The sequence below is a fragment of the Castor canadensis genome, chromosome 5 (assembly GCF_047511655.1).
Source record: "Castor canadensis chromosome 5, mCasCan1.hap1v2, whole genome shotgun sequence".
NCBI classification, from domain to species: Eukaryota; Metazoa; Chordata; class Mammalia; order Rodentia; family Castoridae; genus Castor; species Castor canadensis.
This window is the reverse complement of record NC_133390.1, coordinates 113,835,433-113,857,116: the sequence shown is the minus strand read 5'-3', so window position 1 is coordinate 113,857,116 and position 21,684 is coordinate 113,835,433. Positions and strand designations below refer to the sequence as shown.

At 37.0% G+C, this 21,684-nt stretch overlaps 1 protein-coding gene across 4 annotated transcripts in view; it reads left to right on the top strand.

Annotated features, from left to right (window-relative positions):
• The window catches only part of Mme (membrane metalloendopeptidase), a 112,410-nt gene that overhangs the window by 68,470 nt on the left and 22,256 nt on the right, over window positions 1-21,684 (top strand). For all 4 annotated transcript variants that reach the window (XM_074073945.1, XM_020174109.2, XM_074073946.1 and 1 more), the window contains exons 9-16: window positions 633-767; window positions 2,697-2,798; window positions 4,360-4,496; window positions 4,606-4,699; window positions 5,812-5,940; window positions 6,728-6,826; window positions 9,527-9,607; window positions 10,838-10,941. In XM_074073945.1, coding sequence (XP_073930046.1) covers window positions 633-767; window positions 2,697-2,798; window positions 4,360-4,496; window positions 4,606-4,699; window positions 5,812-5,940; window positions 6,728-6,826; window positions 9,527-9,607; window positions 10,838-10,941 — 881 coding nt within the window. The remainder of the gene's footprint in view (window positions 1-632; window positions 768-2,696; window positions 2,799-4,359; window positions 4,497-4,605; window positions 4,700-5,811; window positions 5,941-6,727; window positions 6,827-9,526; window positions 9,608-10,837; window positions 10,942-21,684) is intronic.

The following is a 21,684-nucleotide window of genomic DNA, read 5'->3' as shown; positions in this document are numbered from 1 at the left end:
AAAACTGGTGTCTAAGTCTATGGTATCTTACAGTAAAATTTCATAGCATTGGGAACAGTGTGGAAGGAACTAAAACCTACAGTTGTGTGTTGGAGGAGCTCCTGAGAATACAGTCTCAGAAGAAAAAAAAAATACTGCTTGACCTGGTGACACAGAGATGAAGATGCCCTGATTATATTTTATGAGTTTGTGGCTATCTCTTCATAAATAATTGAAAAACACTTATGATGTACATGAGTAAACAAAACCTGAGAAAAAACAGATTTGGTAAAGGAATTTATTGCTATTTAAGGAAAAAATAATATATGTAATTGCTTACCAACGTTTTGTAGCTGCATTCTTATGGGGCAAAATGACTCGACTGAAAATGGAAAATCATGTAATATCCATAGCCAAATGGTTATAAATTACTTAGGACCTTCAAGCTGATACTTTATTGTTGTGCCTTAAGCTCTAATTAAAGGTACATCTACCTTGTAAGAATCTGTGCAGGTCAGTCCTTTTAGTACTTAGGAAAGGATTCTATTTTACTGTGCTTTATGAAAAATTAATATTGAAGAAACATCTTAACTTAAAGTTCCATGCTGAATATTAAGAAGGTTCTCCAACAATTTACTACTTATTTCTTGCAGGCTTGTACAGCGTATGTGGCTTTTATGATTTCTGTGGCCAAATTGATTCGTCAGGAAGAAGGATTGCCTATTGATGAAAACCAGATTTCTTTGGAAATGAATAAAATTATGGAATTGGAAAAAGAACTTGCCAATGTAAAACACATTTTTTTTCTGGTATACAAAATAATGCTAACCTGTTGGTTTTTTCTTTCCTCTCTCAAGCCTACTTTAAGGGTAAAAATATAACTAGCCAAGTGATAAAAATGCCTAGCTTAGTTTAGTAATGAATCATTGACTTTAAGAGAACCTGTGAAACTGTATAGTGTTATAGTAAACTGGGTTCCTGACATCTAAGAGATACATTAAATTTGACAAATATTAAACTAGATGTACTTAATTGCGTAGTATAAATGGGTTACATCAAAGTCCTACCATTTGCAGTCGAGCCTTTAGATGCCTCTGAGACTGAATCTGTCATAAATCTGATATCTAAGTCTCTGCTATCTGAAAGTGAAATTCACAGTGTTAAGAGCATTATTGAGTAAAGTAAAACTCATAGGTGTGTTTTACACATGCAAAGCTATTTTGGATTTTCTAAACATTTTTATTTTAAAACTTAAAGTGATCACAGCAGTCATGGTCAGAGTGGTGTCACTGAGTTCAGACTCCAGGACTGCTGAGCTCAGGGGGAAGAGGAAAAGCCTAGCAACAAAGCCAAGCGCATGTTTCTGCATTTCTTCTGGCTCCAGATGAACCCTTGGAGTCTCAGTTGGTACTTTCTTTCGACTGTCCTCTAATGGGGCCCTGCAGTCACAAGCAAGTGAACTCCTGAGTCTGAGCGTCACCTGAATTTTTGATTGACCCCATACTTAGATTTGGTCTAGGACTCACAGATCTCTCTTTGACATTGTAAGCAACAATCTGCATCTCTAGATTTCTGTCTCACCCCTGCCATCTGGCTTCACAGAATCTTGAAGAGTGAAGATCTTTGCAGGAAATTTTAACTTTCTTGGGCTACATGAGGTCAAAAGTCCCTAGTTAGAACCAGTTCTGTGGTTCTAACCATGGTCCCCAGTTCTATGTTGGGAGCCAACTTATGGGAGAATAGTCTCCTATCCTGGGATTTTACCACTCCTACTTTCCCAGAAGATATTCCCCTTGGCCAGCCTTGGCTCTGTAGTAGTTGTTCCATATGACCTTAGAATTGTTCACGACTCACTTATGCCCCTGTCTAGTCTCTAAGATCGGCATGGAGTCAGCATCTGAATCATCTGTGTTTCTCTACCCATGTCTAGCGTCGTGTCAAGTGCAGGAGGGGTTCAGAGTGATTGTTTTCATGAATGAATAGATAAGTTGCTTAACGGGGACATTGGAGCCATTATCACTGAGTAATAATTCCCATTTTAAACTTCACCTTTTGCCTTTTCTCCCTTAAATTTCCTTTTACTCATTTTAAGTAGGAATCAGGGAGTTTCAACCACTGATTGGGGAGGTGCTATCATAATTTTCTTTTTTCGATTTAGTGAACAAAATAAAATTGGATGCTATTGAATGTAGAGTATGAAACTAGGTATACAGAATGTAGGATAGTCACAAAAGTAGAAAATGCTGCTATTCTCAGATAACTTACAACCTGCCTGCTATGTACTAGAAGTTTTCTGTGTTACTTGCTGTGAACTATCGTAGAAACTATTGCATTTTTTTTTCTTGAGTTAATCTTAACTAAGATGGGTTAGGGATTGGAGTCTAGTATTTGAGAGATAAATGGGAGATGACTATACCCCAAAAAAGTTAGAATATGAAACAGCTACAGAAAACCGGGCTGGCCATTGGCCATAGCCCACAAATTTTCTGTGGCAAAATGTAAAAAAAAATTTTGAAGAGTTTTAAAATTGACACTACAGAGAACTCTTGATAATTATTTCTGAATATACATAAAACCTTAAATTTCACCTTTCTTTTTGCTATGACAAAGTAAATTACAAAACAAGTATGGAATATGTTTTACCTATCTTGCACTTTATTTTCCTTTATGTAAAGAATTCTTAGTTCTAAAATAATAATGAAAAACTACCTCCATAGGCTACTACTAAATCTGAAGATCGAAATGACCCAGTGATTCTTTATAAGAAAATGACCTTGGCCCAGCTGCAAAATAACTTTTCCCTGGAGATCAATGGAAAGGTAAGAAACAAGTTTTATGGACCCTCTTACTGTGCCATTTCCTAGAATTATAATGTTCAAATAGTGATTTTTAGATTCATTGATTTATTTATTGAAATGAACTTCAAAATGAATTTAGATAACACCATCCATTTGACTTCATGGTGAGGTCATTATATGTACATTTAGTGAGAATAAATTTCAAAAGGTAAAATTCGTTTCAAGGAAGCTATGCAATGATATTGGAAACTGTAGCAGAAAAGGATTTGGAAAAAGTGCAAATCATTCTGAGGACCATTATAGTCATTGGATTTAGGCTGAAACATGACAAAACACTGACTTTGTTTCTAACTCCTAAAACGAGATAGTTTATTCATAGAGCTTTGCATAGTCTCATCTCCAGTTGATGCACACAGTTGAGAGCTGAAGCAATGTCCATAGAAAGGTGTGCAAACTACCACAGTCATTGGGACACTAATCCTAGCTGTTAGGGGCTTTTAAAAATGTATAACTTACTGAGTTCAACATTTCTTCCATAAACTTTTTTTTGTTGTTCTTTGGTAATACTGGGGTTTGAACTCTGGGCTTTGAACCATGTCTCTAGCCCTTTTTGCTTTTAGTTATTTTTCAGATAGGGTCTTGAGTTTTTGCCCAGGCTAGCCTGGCCCATGTTCCTCCTATTTATGCCTCTGTGTAGTGGGGGAAAACAACCCCATGACACCACACCCATCTTTTTATTGGTTGAGATGGGATCTCCCTAACTTTGCCTGGGCTGGCCTCAAACCGATCTTAATCATCACCCTCTACGTGGCTTGGAATTACAGATATGACCCTAATAAACTTTTTAATGTGATATGTGTATATGTTTTGAAAGACTAGTACAAGCCACCAAAGGAAATCAAGTATGTAGAATGGTAACTTCTACCTATGTGTGTGTGTGTGTGTGTGTGTGTGAATACACATGTGTGTGTGAAATGATAGACAAGATTTCCATCTTTTATCAACCCTAAATTTGGCATGCCTACAGACTTAATACTAACAGTTTGGAATGTGTTCTTTTGTCTGACTTCATCACTGCACCTCTGTTGTATCAATATGTTTTCATTTCAGGAAGACCCCCACTGAGCTGTGTCACTGGGTTTGGATGAATTGTTTATTAATTCCACTATTAAGAAACAAACACTTTGTAACATTTGCATTTTGTATGAACCTAAAATGCTTCATTTTTGTAAGCTGTGTTTCTTTTTCCTTTTTTAATATTGATCAGACCAAGAAGATGGCAGTGAGCCTGGTTCTTATTTGTATGTTCTCTATGCTTAGAGGTTTTGTTTTTGCTTTTAAATGGTTGGTTTAATCCTACTATCTAAATAATCATGTAGCAGAAATAAATTTTATTCAAAAGCTGATTGAAACAACCAAGGAAAAAAAAAATCCAAACAAATAGCAAACTGGCCATTGTGATAATTATTCAGTGATGCAGCTGACACCCTTCAATGTCTGACCTTCTGACCATAATTGAATCTTGGAACCAAGAAGAGGAATCTATAATTGCTGAATGTTTTATGCATGCTTTTTTTTCCAGCCATTCAGCTGGTCAAATTTCACAAATGAAATCATGTCAACTGTGAATATCAATATTCCAAATGAGGAGGAAGTGGTTATTTATGCTCCAGAATATGTAACCAAACTTAAGCCCATTCTTACCAAATATTCTGCCAGGTAGGTGTCTGTCAGTGCTCGTGACCTCAAAGTTTACATTTCATATCACTCTTTAGAAGCTTTGCAGCCTCATCTTTTCTGTTGCTGGGTGGTGGGTTTTTTTATACAGAGATCTTCAAAATTTAATGTCCTGGAGGTTGATAATGGATCTTGTAAGCAGCCTCAGCCGAACCTACAAGGAGTCCAGAAATGCTTTCCGCAAGGTGAAGAAAAAATCTCTCTTTTCTTAAGACTTAGAGCATAAAGAGATACATGGCTATGAAGGTTTACCATGCACACTGCTAGAATGTGGTGAACGTGGCCAAAGAAAAAAATGCCCCGTGTTGGTTATTTTGCACATACTTAGGATATGTCGCACAGGAAGGAGGCCAATCTGCATGGGCTTTGCCTTCCTGTGATGATCTCCTGTGACATCATGATCATGACACAGCCCTGTAAGGAGTGACCTTCGGTTGTGTGAGAGGTCATGAAAGAACACTTCTTTGATTTATTGTTGTTAATGTGTTAAAAGCCATTGCAGGGGTGTCTTTCCCAAATGACTTGATTTTCAGGTGCTCTTAGCACACTGGACATATACATAGATGGACTACATTGACGTGGACAAACCATACACCTACCTGGAGAGATAACCTTTCCTTAGGCTGTACCTACACGACTTAAGCCACAATCATTTTAGTCCTGTTATAAGGGGAGCAAGCAGCAGGGATTGAAGAAGGAGAAATTCTAGCAAATTCTACCAAATTACTGTCCCAGAAAGAAAAGAACTCTTATGGAAAGTTCCTGTCTTTACCCTTAAAAAGAAAACAGACACATTTTTAAAATTAAGGAATATGAAATGGTATTGTGCTCAATTTCCCTTACTTAGATCAATACCCTTATTGGCACTGAAAGTTATGCATGTCAGGTTTTTCCAAAGTACCAAAAATTCAGCTAAAAAGAGGGAATATGTTTTCTTATGTATGTGATTCCCCATTGCATTTATTGAACATTACTTCCCATTTATGTTTATGTAGTGGGTATAATGTTGTATTTTCTTTCCTAAAGCTTTCTAGATGGATATTAACTTATAATAGTCAAAAGTTCTACTGGGACACATTGCCGAAATATACCTTGTTTCAGACTATTTTTAAGTAAACAATGCAATCCTACAATTGCGTTTTATTGTAGGTTAGGGACACCTGCTTTGTGAAGAGAAGCAATGAGTATTGCAAGACGTTAAGTGACACGTAAAGACTACAGTCACGTGAGATGTTTGCTCTTACTGTGCGCCCGCCCTCTATTCCTAGTCAAAGGCCTCTTTATTTTTCTTTTATAGGCTATTACTGGCACAACAGTAGAAATGGCAATTTGGAGACGTTGTGCAAACTACGTGAATGGGAATATGGAAAATGCCGTGGGAAGGCTTTATGTGAAAGAAGCATTTGCTGGGGACAGCAAACACTTGGTAATGCTTTCAGCACAACACACCACCTCGCCTCGGCACCACACTGTCAGTTTGTTTGCATTGCTGAACAATCACAGTGGATCATAATTCAGCTAAAATTTTATCAATTAAGCAGAAAACCTCTGAATGATAATATGCCATTGTTTCCCAATATGTCTCACCCTTCGTCTTGCAAGAGTCTAGTTATATTTCTGCCCTTAATATTGTTTAATTCAAAATCACTATCTATTTTTCAGAAACAGTGTATTTAGAACAACCCAGTCATGTGTTCCATTGATCCAGTCATTTGCAAACTCTTCTATTACCAAAATTGACCAAGAATTAGTATTTCTTGACCTAGAAAGTTATCTAGGGTCTATTTGAAGTACAAGGAATGTACTCTGCTTTTCATTGTTACTGAAATGATGACAATGGAACTTAACAACATGGGAGAAAGAATTTATTGAAGTGTTACTTCATGCCTAACTAAACCTCAAACAGCAATGACAGCCAACATTTATTCAGCTTTTATAAGGATAGTGAGAACTAACACATTCTGATGACGATTTTGTAAACTAACGTATGCATTAAGACCTATTTAATCAGGAATGTTGATATGATAGTAGCAATAGCATTTTAGAATATGAAGATTCTATACATCTATTTGTTTTGGTCACAGTTTATCTGAATTTACATTTGTTAGCATTATTGTCTCATATAAAGATAGAATGTAGCCCTATTTTTAAAACTTTGTCTTACAAAGAATGAATTAATGGCCTATATTTGGCTTCTATTCTTTTGACTTGAGGTTGAAGATTTGATTGCACAAATCCGGGAAGTTTTTATTCAAACATTAGATGACCTCACTTGGATGGACGCAGAAACAAAAAAGAAAGCTGAAGAGAAGGTAAACAACAAGAAGGGTATCCAAAAAAAAATTTTTTTTTCTTTGTTTGGGTGATGCTGGGGATTAAACTCAGGGCCTCATACTTGCTATACAGGTGTTCTTACTACTTGAGCCACTCAGCCAGCCCTTTTTTGTGATGGGTTTTTTCAAGATAGGGTCTCACAAACTATTTGTCCAGGCTGGCTTCAAAACGCAGTCCTCCTAATCTCTACCTCCTGAGTAGCTAAGATTTACAGGCTTGAACTATTAGCACCCAGTGAAAAATTTCTTTATAGGAAAAAATGAAAATAATTTTAAAATAATTTAAATAATCATTTAATAATTTAAATTAAAATAATTTTAAAATAATTTAGCAAAAACTATAATCAGATACATAAAAAACTGCAAGCTTCTTGAAGATGAAATGTTTTCAGGAGTAACTTTTAATGTCAGCAACCAATAATCAACCACCATCTTTAATTCAAAACTTTAAAAGTACTATCATTTTCCTTTCCTTTAAGGAAGACTTTGGAAAACAAGAGGAAATCCTATAAGAACAAATAGGATTTTATGAATTTAAGTATAATATATCATTGGTTTACATTCATATTCTCTTTCTATAAAACGTAATATAAAGGTACCTACCAGTGGCTCAAAACGCCCGTTAATTTGCAATGTAAAATTCCAGTTAAACTTTAAAAATATGCCCTATTTAGCTTTTGCATGGCCTGTGAGAAAAAAAAATTAAACTTCTGTTCAAATGTAAGATGGAGCATTATTTTTGTGTTATAAGATTTACAGTTAATAGGGTGATAAAGAAGGCTTTTTATAATTATTCCTATCTATCACTCATGTGTAGCTTTTCCTGGGATTTTCAGTATTATGTAAGAACAAATGTAAGATTCCTAAGGAAATCTTGGGCTTAAGTTTATTGCAATCATTTTATATAATCATGTGATCATATAAATAGTTGAAGGACCATGACTGGTGAAACTGTAAACGTGCTTTTAAGCAGCATTCCTGTAAAGCCTGACCATTCCCTGTTAGCGTGCGGAAAGAGCAGACCACTCTTTGGAGTCCCTAACAAACTGCTATAATAAGATAATCAGTCTTTGGTCTTGCTTTGTTTCAGAATTAAATTACATTCTCTTACAGCTCTCAACAGATCCTAGGTTAGGGTAAGCCTAGAATTTAGGCCTCCAGTGACTATCTTTCCATCGCTATCCAGTTCCTTCTGTGCTCAGGCTGGAATGGTCTTTTTGTGTCTTCACTGTCTTTGCCATGGTTTTATTTGATGAAGCCAATTGGATTGTTCTAGATCCACATTTTCAAACTGGTGTCACAAACCCTGGACTTTTAAGCTGCTCCATAAAAAGGGCCCAAGGTCAAAAGAATTTAGGAAGTGCTTCTTATAGGAAAGCCTCCTTCAATCCACACTAGCCTAGAATAGATGCATGTATTTAATTTCACTGCCTTCCATTGCTCTTTATAGTAAGTTCTATGGGAACAGAAAGTATCACCTAGTATAATGTCCTCAGTCTTTTGTTAAGTAGCCAGGGCACATGATGGATACTTAAGTATGTGTTCAATGAATAAGCCAATAAATTCATTCTTCTATTCTAACCTTAGAATCTAACCTGTTTTCAATTCCAAAGGATCATGCAACAAAGACAGCTACATAATGTTTTCATCACAGTATTTACCCAAGTATTTTTTTTTTTGTAGTGCCTTTTACTTTCTGTAGATTTTATGTCTCTGAGAATATTTAGGGAAAATATCTACTTAGAAATGAAACCACTGAGAAGGAGCTGATTTGTAATGAGTTGATAGTATGGAAACCAACGAGAAAATGGGCTTGGCCTAAGTGACACATTTGCTGCCTGGTCCCTGGGGAATTCTCAGCTTATGCAACAAACTTGTGCAAAGTCACATCCATTTGATGACAAGCCAAATAATTCAGAGTTACGGCCTCGTTCTCCATGAGAAGTTTAAATTAATTAGGTTATTTGAAAGTAATATGATTTGATAGAATCAAAGCTCAAACATCTGTGACAGAAACAAGAGAAATTTTAAAATAAAAATAGAACTAGCCAGTTGTAAATTAAGTAAAATACATAATCTGAAAATAATTCAAATAATAGTTAGAAATAATAATAAAAAGTAAAGATGGGCTGGGATAACAAGGAAAACTCCATTTTGCACTTGTTTAATTAACATCATTCATTTAACTTGAGAAGATAGGTACCCTGACTTTGAGAACAATATTGAACTCAGGGGTCCAATATTTGTGAAGAGTATCAGCACTAACCCATAAAGCCCTTATCTATTTTCTCAGCCAAATCAATGAAGTAGAAAGATAATTATAGTTTGTGAGAATGGAAGCTTTAAGTATTACCTTTCTATAAGATTAAAGAGAAAAATCAGAGAAAACAGTTAAAATAAAGATACATGTGGAACAATGACTTGTCAGTTTTCATTTTGGTTTTCTTGGGAAAGTTGCAACTTGTAAGAACAGGCCATTATAGGCTAAATTTCCAACCTGTTTTTTGTTTTTTAACTCAAGGAAGGAGTCATTGCAAAAAACTCTGGTTAAGTGTTGTCATATACTCTTTTTTTGTAAACAGTGTAGATCAACCTATTTAATTGCTAGTTGTAGATAAAGTATGTTTGAATCTGAAAGTTGCATAATCACTCTCACTTTCAATATTGTAATTTTCACAGGCCTTAGCAATTAAAGAAAGGATTGGCTATCCTGATGATATTATTTCAAATGATAACAAACTGAATAATGAATACCTTGAGGTAAGTCTCTGCAAAGACTCTGGCTAATGATACCCGGGGTGGATGACAACGTCATTTTTAGATAGGAGATGCTAGAAATTATGCAAAATAACCTCACATCATAGAGTATATTTTATAAAACCTTTAATATTGGTACTGGAACTGTGTTTGATTTGGCCTTTGTTTCATTAGCCTGGACTACAGGTTTGTGTTACTTTGGTTTCCATATATTTCATTTTAAGAATAGTAAGGAAAACCTGGTATCCTTTAAAGAACATCTGGGGTGGACATTAAGGTGCTGAATGACAGGTGGCCCTCAGGCTCTGGAAAAGTCAAAGCTTGAGGTTTCCTTTCTCTTTCTAATTACTCCCCCTTGGGGAGCCCTAGTCATACCTCCTCTACTTAAAAGAAAAAGAAAGTAAATGTAATATTTGAGAAGCTTTTACTTTACTCTACCCTGGTAGTATAGCAATGAAAAGAGAAGACAGTTGGTTAAACTCTTTACATACTGATATCCACCTCCACTGCTTGATACCCTGGTGACAACGGGCGAGCCTTCCCCAGGCCCAGAGATGACAATGAGTCCTAATCTGTTAATAGTCTGATGTGGAGGTGTGCAAGTCCAAGTGCTCTCTCCTCCCTTTTCATTTGTGGAAAGACTTGGCTTTCTCTTTTAAATGAGCTCTCCATAGCTTGCAAGTCTCAGGGGCCCTTGTGACTGGAATGCATGGATAGACTCATAGCCAGACTCCTTGGGTTCAAATCCCAGCCCTGCTACTTATTTAAACTTGGACAAGTGACTGTATTGTCTGCACCTCAGTTTCTTCAACTTAAAAGTGCTGACCATGGCCTCTAGTTCATAGTATTATCATAAAGGTTAAATGAGTATTTTATATATATATATATAGTATATATATTTATATTTTAATGTTCTTAGAGCAGTGCCAAGCACACAGTATGTACTAAATAACAATGTGCTATTATCTTGGTCTACTGTGTGGATCTTATTCTCAATATTGAGAGGCTAGTCTGACTCTTGGTTTCATTTGATTGACTACAAAAAATAGGCTGCAATTGTGACTCAGCTAGCATAGGATTGACCTGTACTGCAGAACAAGGCTAGTTGGAAATAAATCCTTCTTTTGTAAGTTTTTAGCGCTGTTTCTTAACTGTATTTAAAAAATACATTTTCTAGCAAAAACAGGTTTCTAGCTTAATAATTCTCCCCAAATCTTTTATATACTATTATAGTTGAACTACAAAGAAGATGAATACTTTGAGAACTTAATTCAAAATTTGAAATTCATCCAAAGTAAACAACTAAAGAAGCTCCGAGAAAAGGTGGACAAGAATGAGTACGTATGCGCCAGTGTGTGCACCTGACCTTAGCTGAGAGGCTGAGAAGCTGTGTCGGGGACTCAGTTTTCTAATGTGCCCATTCATCAGAGGGCCTTTTCCTCTCAGCTCTGTGTCAGTCTCTTGGAAAAATGTTAAGAAGTACCATATCCTCTTTCCATTAAGAACCTCTCAGAACATCTACTTATTAATGATTAAAAATATGGGTCAGGACTTTAACCACATTTAAGGTTTTTTACATTAAGATGTCCTCAAACCCACCTCATTTCTTTGGTCATTCCTTATGTCATTGCCTCTCCCCTCTAAACTGTTTGTAGACAAGGTTCTTAAAATCACCTTAGCTTAAGTAGCCCACTGCTCCTTCAAGGCTGCTCTTAGGCCTCATTCTGAATCCAGGATGTTCTACCAAAAGCAGCCCCACTTGGCTCTGTCAGTCAAGCATCCCCCAGCTCCATCCTCTTCCTAGATTGCTTCCTGTAACACGCTCCTGAACCCTGCAGTAGCTGAATAGGAGATACCAGGAATCACTCTCATACATCAACTGCAAGTGCTCTTAACCACTATTTAATTGTTAGTGACACCAACACTCTATATATGAACTCTTACATTAGTGTTTATTTTTTTATTAAATGGGTTCATTAGTATGTTTACTGGCATAGGTGCTCTGTACTTAAATCCCTAGAGCTGCTTATGTTTACCTTTTTTCCCTGAGGCTCTTATCCCCTAAGAACCCGGGAAGACCATGAAGTCTCAGCACCCAGCACACAGAAAGCTCTCAGTGAAAACTGAATTAATGAAAGAGTGAGCAAGTGAAAACTGAATACACTAACTTGATTTGTATGTTAACTAACAAAAACATGCTAAAGAGATGCTTGGTTTATTTCTGCACTCACTTGTTCTTTCATTCATTTATTTGTTTTTTCATTCATTCGTTTCTCTGACTGCTCTTCTGGAGTACTGGTATCATTGGGCCCTAGGAGAATCCACGGTGAACAACAGCAGAAAGTAGACAAGACATGATGTAATAAACAAACCACAAGAGGAATGTGCTAAGAAAGGTACAAAATAGGGTGGACAAAATTATTGATGTCCATATATTTTAGTCCTTATGCAACTTTTTCATCCCTTGCAATGCTCAGGTGCCTGAGAGACTAACTCTTGCTGACTTCTATACATACGATTTGTGCTATGATCAAGTCAACAAATCCTGTCTAGAAACTCACATAAAATTATCATGAAGAATGCTGGGTAAATTTATCATCTGAGAAGTTCTTATATGTCTGAATATTTTTATTTCTTTAAAAATACATATACTTAGATTTAGTACTTAAAGCACTGTAAAGTGTCTGCAGATGCTGTTGAATAGTGTTTCTGAAATGGCTAAAATAGTCTGCACCTGTAAGAGAGAGAATTTTTTTCATAATTTTAAAAATAGTTTTTGAATTATTATGGCTTAGTATTTCTTTTGAGGCTGAGTTTTATAATCTTTTCTTTCCTTTTCTGGTAGTGGGGATTGAATCCAGGGCTTTGTGCTAGCTAGGCCAGCACTTTACCACTTGAGCTACACCCCCACTCCTTTTGATTTTTTTGTTTTGTTGCTCTAGTTGTTTGTTCATTTGTGAGTTAGGGCCTTATTAACTTTGCCAACCTGACCTCAAACTTGAAATCCTCCCGCCTTTGCCTCCCAAGTGACTGGGATTACAGAAGTGTGTATCATGTGTTGGTATTCTTTGGGTTCTTCTCTCTTTAAGATAGATACTGAAAAGCCAAAATGTATTAGTATTTTAATGAATGTTTTGTCAATGTCTTGCATAGTTCAGTACTTACTTTTTGAGTCCTTTCCCTAAACTTCTGATAATAACGGCTACAATACAACTGCTAAGGCCTTCTGTACCATACAGTGTTAGCTTTTCTTCTTTCTCTGTCCTCTGCCTCCTTCTGAATACAAAGGTTCAAAACTGAATGCACATTGGAATCGTCTGGGCAACAGTAAAAACAGCTGACTTCCCAGCTCTACCACTGTACAGTATAACATGCTTGCTGTGGTTGGTACCCAGGTACGGGAATTCTTTTTAAACACCATCCCTGAGTCAGAGAACCCCTGAATTAGTGCTGGTCGCTCATTGTATCGTTCTTGTTCATATATAATTTTGTGGGAGTTTTTACAAGATGATGCCTTTAACTTGACAATTTAGATTTGAAATTAATTTTTGTCTTCTAAAATAATCAGAAACACTCTGACAGTAATTTCATCAAGTGGTTTGAGCCCTATAGGATAGAACATAATGAAAGTTCCTCTTTTTTCATTGTAGGGTTTTTTTTTTTTTTTTTGGCAGTACTGGGATTTGAACTCAGGGCCTTTCCCTTATTAGGCAGGCACTGTTCTCACCTTTCTTGTAGCAAAGTTTCTGACTTATTTTGCACCTGTTTGATAGTAATCAAGTCACCATCCTGATTTCTTTCCTTTTCTTCATGTAGCCCCAAATTCAAGTCCTCACTGTGTATATTCAATGAGAAAGTACCAGACTGGAGGCATGGCTCAAGTGGTAGAGCATCTGCTTTGCAAGTGCAAAGCCCTGAATTCAACCCCAAGTCCCATCAAGGAAAAAAAAAAAAAACGCAAAGAGGAAATATCTATTGCTTCTACTTTGTTCAAATAGCTTGTAGTTACATCTCAGAGAATCATATTTTAAATTATATTTTAAATACTCAACAGCCTCACTTCCAAGGTCTTACATACCCAAAACTGAGGGGACAGAGATGACGCTTGACTATTTTCAGGTCATATTGTAAGGTACTTTAGAGAAGTGATCATTAAATTTTTAAGGTACCAATTAATTTAAATACATTCAATAAACCAGACAGTCAACTTCTAGACATTTTCTTTTCCCACTCCACATGTCCTCAATGGGCAAACTCATTTGCTTCTTGAAATCTACCATTAATTTCATAGCTGAATATTTATGTCTGGCCCAGACCCTTTGGCTGAGCTCCAAACCCAAATGTCTAGCTGATTATGGAGCTTCTCCATGTAGGTGTCTCATTGACCCCACAAATAGCATTTTCCATTTAGGCAAAAATGATCTTTTCTTCTTACATCTGACCATTCTAAAGCAGCCATCTTACTGCTACCAAGGCAGAAACCATGAACACATCTTAGTCATCTCAGACTGACCTTGTTCATTTACGGTGCTATTGAATTCAAATCTCCATCCAGAGAAAAGGGTCTGTGTCTACCAGCTGCTAATTAAGTATTGAATAGGGATGGGGAGACACTGCCATCTCACCCCCCCATTATCACTTCCAGAATTAACAATTTCTCACTGTTTGCCAGAGTTATTTCAGTTGTTTGCTTTACTTTTATCACCAGTTATCTCACGTGTGCAGATTTTCCTCACACTACTGTACCTGAGAGGTTTCGAAAACATAGATTGAGCCATGTTATTTCCTGATGAAACTTTTCAGTGAATTCCTGTTGCTAGTTCATGAAATGTGAACTCTTTAGTCAGAGCTCCAAGCTCCCCACGCCTCCTGCCAGCTCTTCAGAATTCCTTCAGATTCACCTAAACCCTCACCACTGCCCAAAGCTCCAGCCATATGAGTTATTTCCACACCTTTCTTCTGTCCTTCCTCACTCTTTGTGTCTTGCCTTGAACCAGCCTTTCTGCTCTTGTTCATCTAACAGAAACCCTCACAGTTTACCTCAACTGAAGTCTTAGCTCTTTGCTCATTGTCTCCCTTTCAGGTTTCTTTTCACCTGTGCTTGCATTGTTCTTTGCACATCTCAGTCAAACCACCAGTAGATTTTATTATATTCTGTAGGATTAACCATTATTGAAAGAAAAATATCTTGTATTTATGTTTCCAGAGGTTGAACACTGGAATAGAATGTAGACCGTTCATACATGCTTATGGAGTGAACAAATCATAGATTGGCCAGCTTGTTATAATGCTGATAAAGTTAACTCAGCAGCTAAAATAAAAATGGTTGTTACATCTACATATACCACCATCATCTTGGTGAATTATTTCACTATCGTCTTTTTTGCTCTCAGTTTAACAATTTTTTTTTTTTTTAAATGGAGGAAGTCAGGATGTCTGCGTGTGCTTATCAAAGTTAATCATTTCACTGAAAGTCTTCCCTTTGCCCTTGTGGCAGCTCACACCTGCAAAGGACAGGGATGTAAGTTTTCAAAACTTATGTATGTTTCTGAAGTTTTCTCAACCTATGTCTTCTGTGGATTTGGTGCCAGCTGGTAAAGAATTTCAAACTCATCCTGTCAGATAGAAATAATGCTGAGTTGGTAATGTAATGTCAGTTGGCAAAGTTACTGAGTAATACATCTAAAATTATTTACTGCTAGTAACTGACTATTCACTTAGCATTTATAGAACAAAACAAACCTCTAAAGAAAAAAAAATGTTTGAAAACAAAACAAAAGGAATCCCTCGTTTTTAGATTTGACTTTGTTTTGTTAGTTTCTCAGGCAGAACTTTCTGTGATATAATCGTGGCCTGGAATGCCAGTGTTTGTGAATCCTGCTGTTGAGCCCTGGCATTACTTTCTATAAACTACAAAGATTTATTTCGTGGCTGCATCTCTCCTGCTGTTCTGCATGAAAATGAAAACACGCTGACATTGTCAGGGATCAAGGCTGTAAACATTCACTGAGCAGCTACCAAGTGCAGAGCCCTGTGCTAGACATAGTAGAGGGCAAGACATGAGTGAAGATGCTGACCTTCACTTAGCCTGCAGTCTCCTGAAAGACTAAACCTGGGGGAAGGCAGGGGTTGGTTAGCAAAAGCAGCGTGCTAGCACAGCACTTGTTTTAAAAACCGCAGTTAAACTTTTACTTATTAGTAAAACATTTTCTGGGAACCTATCACTGTTTAAATTAATAATGAGGTGAACAGAGGATTCACTAAAAACAAAACAAAATGGTTGACTCATTTGTCTTCTTGGTTGTTTTATGACCACTGTATTTTCTAATCTGGGTTTCTTGGATGGTGGCAAACCCTTAAATAAGTGGAACCACTGAGGCTGTCAGCCCAAGGGCTGTGACATTGTAGTTCTTCCTGTATGGCCAGTGCCACCAAAAATGGCAAGATAGATGGCACCCTGGGAAGTGACACAGTAGCTCTGCCACTGCCATAAGTCATTAGTGCTTTTTAGTGTCCTGCTTTTACCATTTATTACCTGTGTGGCCTTTGAAAAACTGTGTGGTTTCCTTATTTATAAAATGAGCAGACTGTGTCACGGTTCTTTCCAGCACTAAATTCTATGGCCCTTATGAAGTTTTGATAAGAGCCAGGATGTTTTCCTCCTTGGCTTCTCCACCTCAAGTGACCCATGAGGAAAAGGACATATTCTTGAAAGGCAGGGAAGAGCCTCATTTCTTTCTAAACCGTCCTTTCTGAGTTTTTCCCTTCCCTTACGTTTCTAGAGCCAGACTTCTAATTAAGTCCTGTGTTGTTCAACTTGGATGAAAAGAAAGTAGTCATGTAGGACTTGGGCAAATGGGGCACAAAGGTGGAGCATGGATACAATCTGTGTGTAGAGTGCAGGGGACCTGAGCTACAAGTGAACCTTGGAAAGTGTAGATGGAGACAGTATACAAACAGGATTAGTTGACCCAGTGAGTATGCACAGCCAGTTAGACTAACCTTGAACAAATCACTTAGCTTCCCATAGTAATAGCTGCCATGCTCTGCTCCTGTTCTGTACATGTTGCAATAGATGAGAATTTGAGATTTCCATCTTTTACAGTTCATTAAGCCAGCAAAGCCTTCGCAATGTGTTTTCAGACTGTAAGCAAAACACAATTTGTCTGGAAAAACATTTCTGCTTTTTAATTAGCATCCAAGGAGGGGTTTTGTCTTGTTTTGTTTTGTTTTCAGAAGGAGGAGAGGATGTAGAGAGAGAAGCTAGGTGACTGAAGGGTTGAAGTTTTAGGTAGGTTTTGCTTTTTAAATACATATTTCATCCTCGAACAACACAATCAAAAAGTCCTATGATTCCACTTCAACTGGGAGGAGTTTTGGAAAGAATTCTGGTACTTTTATCACCATGTAATCTCTTGGGAGGGCCATGTTTATGGTGCACACAGCTTCTGGTTGCCTCTGCTGACTCCAGTCTGCCAAAGCAACAGCACCCTCTGCCTTCCCAGGTCAAGGATGAGCTAGGGCAGTTCTTGGGATCCATGGGTCCAATGGAGGACCCATTGGTATGCCACGATCCAAATATTTGCTGAGTGCCTACCGTGTTCCCAACACTGTTCTAAGCCTTAGTGATTCAATTAAGAACACAACACGGAATGTCCCCATCTGTGTGGTGTTACCACCTAAAGAGCTATGCAGACTTATTTCAAGTTAGGTGAGTGCTAAGGGATGAAAGAGGTTTTAATTCTTTTCTAGATATCCCCAGCATTACTTTAAATGAAGAGAATAAGCCATCAAAAGAAAACATTGACAAAAATAGTCCACCCACCCACATGTTCCCAAAATCAGAAATTTCTCTGAATTTGGCATATCACTTATGTGTGTGTACATATATTTGCATGTCCACATCTATAAAGTTATCAGACAAAAATGAGTGTGCCTTTTTGCCAAACTTAGAACCTACAGAAGCTGGCGATGTCTACGAAGAGTATAGAATAGTGATTTTTATTACTGTTTGTTGAAACAAAAGTGGATTCTCCCATTTAGTATCAGAATGACAGTCCTGGTCTCAGACATCTTTGTATGAGTTACTCATGATTCTTCACTGTGGCCACAGCTCTTAAATAACAACAGTGAACAGTTTAACAAAGTTCTTTAGTTCTTCCATGCTTTTGCTTTTGAGTAAAAATATTACATCTGTAGAACTGTGGAACAAGCATGAACTCCAGGGTAGGAGGGTAAGATGGTAGGGTTGGCAGGCCTGAGTTAGGGTTTCTGCTTTGCACTTATTAGCTGTGTAAACTTAAATAACCTCTGAGCTTTGATTTTTTTTTTCTTTATAAAACGTTGGGGGGAGGCGGTAATAACATCTACTTTTGGTTTGCATTGTTGTTCTGTTGTGTGTTGTATAATGTGCCTGGCACATAACTTAGGTGGCCATTATATAGAGCTGTCATTGTCATAATTCAGTCACGATGGGCCTTCTACAGTGACTTCAGGGTGGTACAGAGGCCCATGTCCTAAACTTGCTAAGTGGGATCCTAGGTATAAAAAGATAATAAGAAGTAATCACGTTCACCTGGCAGAGTAGCACGTAGCCATAATCTCAGTACTCAGTAGGTGATGTAGAGGATCCCAAGTTCAGTGCTGGTTATAGTAGTACATGCTAGCTACACAGGAGAATCACAAGTTTAAGGCCAGCCTGGGTAAAAGTAGCTGCAAGACCCTATCTCAAAAACAAAATAAAAACAAAAGTACTGGAGGTGTAATGTAAGTGGTAGAGCCTTGCTAGCTAGCTTAAAGCCAAATTTCAATCCTCAGCACTGCAAAAAAAAAAAAAAAGGAAGAAAAAGAAAGGCATGATTATCTTCATTTTTAAAGAAGTTTGGTAAGACAATGGCACCAATTATAATAAAGATTTTTGTGTGATGCAGATAGCAGTTTAATTGTAGGGGATTTGATGGGAAGATGAGCCGATCCTCTTTCTTCTTAGTTGAATATTCTTTTCCTACTTCTATCACTTAGGTTCTGTGTGGATTAGGACACCATTCTGTCTGTGCCTCAGTTTATATACTTGAAAATTGGAGGGACCATCTGTTCTGTAAGAATGATTTTAAAGGTGAATGAAAGCATATGGAAACATTAAAATATAGCTAAGAGAATATTAGTAATGTAAAGGATTTCAGTGGCTGTTATGACTGCAAGATGAGAAGTCTCCTTTCCACCCAGGGGTACTTGAAAAGGCACAGAAAAACTACTTATTGCACTGCTGATCTCAGAGTTCCTCAAGACTACTAGATGCTGAGAAACTGAAAACTTATGAGGGAAAGGGCGTTAACAATTTTTTTTTTAATTTCAAGCTACACAAGAGTGGGGGAAAGAGAAATTTTATTCCAAATACTTTCACAAAACAGTGACTTTACTATCTCCAACAGGCTATTGATATATGCTCTCTATGCTTATTTCTGCTTTTCTTCCCTGCTACAAAAATCAAGTCTGTATGCCTTCATTTCCTCACTGCTTAGCTTCTTTAGGGAAATAAGAGATGGAAGAGAAACACCTGGCCCCTCTCTCAAGCATGTTTCAGTTATATTTCCCATGCACATTGATAGTGTGGCTTTGAGGGCCACGTGGTTTGTAGTGGCCCTTTTTCGTTTTGTTGAATCCTCCAAAACAAGAATAAGCTTACTTGACAAAATTACATGTCAGAAATTAAAAATAAAGTTCTTACTTCCTGCGTTCCCACTCTTCACTTCCCACGCACACATCCACACTCATACACACACAGAGGGGAAGAGTATGGGAGAGCAGAGGATTTCTCTCCCTCTCTGGGGCTGCTACTGTACTGAAGAGGCTGTGAGTCTGGCCTCTTTAAAAGGCATCTTCAGGTAACATGCAGTATCTGTTATTTTAAGGCGACATCACCACCACTTGATTCTTCTCATCTTTGCGTACTTTTTTTCTTCACTGTTCTACCTTGAGGGTCAAATTTGTCTATTTTATAAATGGAAGCTCCTCCATTTATGCAGATGAATCCAAATCAAAAGAACTTACAGTTTTTGTCACATCACTGTTTAATTTTGAAAAATAAGTTTTCTTTGACTTAAGCTTTTGCATTAATACAGTGAGTTATTTCATGATTGATCACAAATATTACATTGAGTCGGTAGCTGTTGTCATTACTTTAGTTAAGATGTAATCCGTTAATCACAGTACTTCAAGTTCCAATCCTCACTAAGAACAAAATGACCCATGCTTTGGAATCTGGATAATTCCCTGGGGGGGTCTGAGGACACACTGTGTCCTTTTCTTCTAAGAAGAAAAGCCAACTACTACACACCAATGCTCTGTAAACCCAACCACCATAATTCTAATTTTATTTGGGTGTTCTGTAGTCATAAATAGCTATCTATTTTCTTGAAGGTATAACTCACAGTGGATGTGTTAATATGTAAAACTCTCCCTGCTAGAAAGTTATAAACATTAATCAAACTGCAGTCTTACACTCCTCAAAGTAATGTAGCAGACGAGCAGAAAAGCCCTAAAACAAAATATACAACATTTATTTTTACAAAAGCAATAAACACAAGATGGGTAATATATAAACCTCATTCATCTATGTCTTACTTTTAAGGTCATTGTCTGAAGCATTAGTTTCCTATATCTGGTTTCTGTCCTATGTAACAACACTTACTTTAAAAACAATTAGAATCGGCACTTCTTCAGTTTCATTAAGATTTTGACTAGTTCTGAGCCAAACAATTTGCAACTATCACTGGTAACTATCCATAAAGTCCACAGTTTACTGCTATTAAATCAGAAGTTCATAATTTAGAAAGTGATCCCTAAAACCACTCAGACTTGGAAATATGGTAACTTATATAGCAGTTAAAATTGCCTTAGTTATAAACTGCTTACATTTAAGTTTTACTGCCCCATATATGCTGTGAAAGTGTTGCAGACACATAAGCAGTACTTTTTTCACTGCGTGCAAGGAGCCTTTACAGCTAGGCTACCTGGGTCCATACTTGACCCTGTTGGAATATATGTAAATGTAATCTTCATGTATTGTTTTCTTGATCACTTCTACAGGAATATTTTCTTTTCCTAATGTTTGTTACTCACAAAAACAAGACCCACTTGTTCTATACAGTTTCTTTTCTGTCAGTTGTAGTCTAACATCAATGACTTTACAAAGACAGTACTCAATTTTCTTGTGGGCCACCATAAATTGTGTGGGAAGCAAGTAGAGTTTCATTAAAATAAATAAAATATATTCTTGTCATTAAACTTGCAAGAAATATTAAAATATTGATGACTCAGCTGTAATGGTATGAGGGAGGACTGATATATCAGTCACCCTACCCTGTTTTAAATAAAGCAGGATATTGCTGCTGCTTAAATAAAATAAGCAGTAACAACCATCCTCCATCGCCAAACTTACTGTCTTCCCAAAGAAAGGCTCACAGAAATGTTAACTGGATTAAAAAACAAGTCCCATATCCCTTTATGAGCAGTCTTAACCATGTTGTTTAGACACCAAACCCACACCGAGAACTTATTAGGCAGTTATTATATAAATATATGGTCTCTGCCAGTTGTTTTTAAACGATCAAAATACTGCAAACATCTGACATCCACAGCAGTTACTGAGTTATAACTAAAATGCTGATTTAGGCAGCTGACTTTGTACTGCTTATGTAGCAAAGCAGGGTCTAAACACAGTTCTGATTAACCTCACTGTACTTATTACTGTAATCTTCTGGGAGAAGAACAATTGTCACACTGATGGTTGACCTGGAGTAGAATAATTACAATGAAGCCATTAGATGATAATGTATTATTTTCTTAAGTGTATGCTTGGGTGCTGACATTTAAGAGATAACTCCTCAAAGTCAAGTAGTGTCCATTTTTCAATTAATTTATGTGTATAATAGTCTGTTGAGATGTTGCACAAAAGTGCTTATTAACATATAACAATTGGTGTGTATCTTTCATAACACCTGAGCAGAAAGACGTGAAAACATTAGCTCCTATCCTTCAGACTTCCAAATATCTGAGACTTGGTTTTTTGCAGTTTCTCA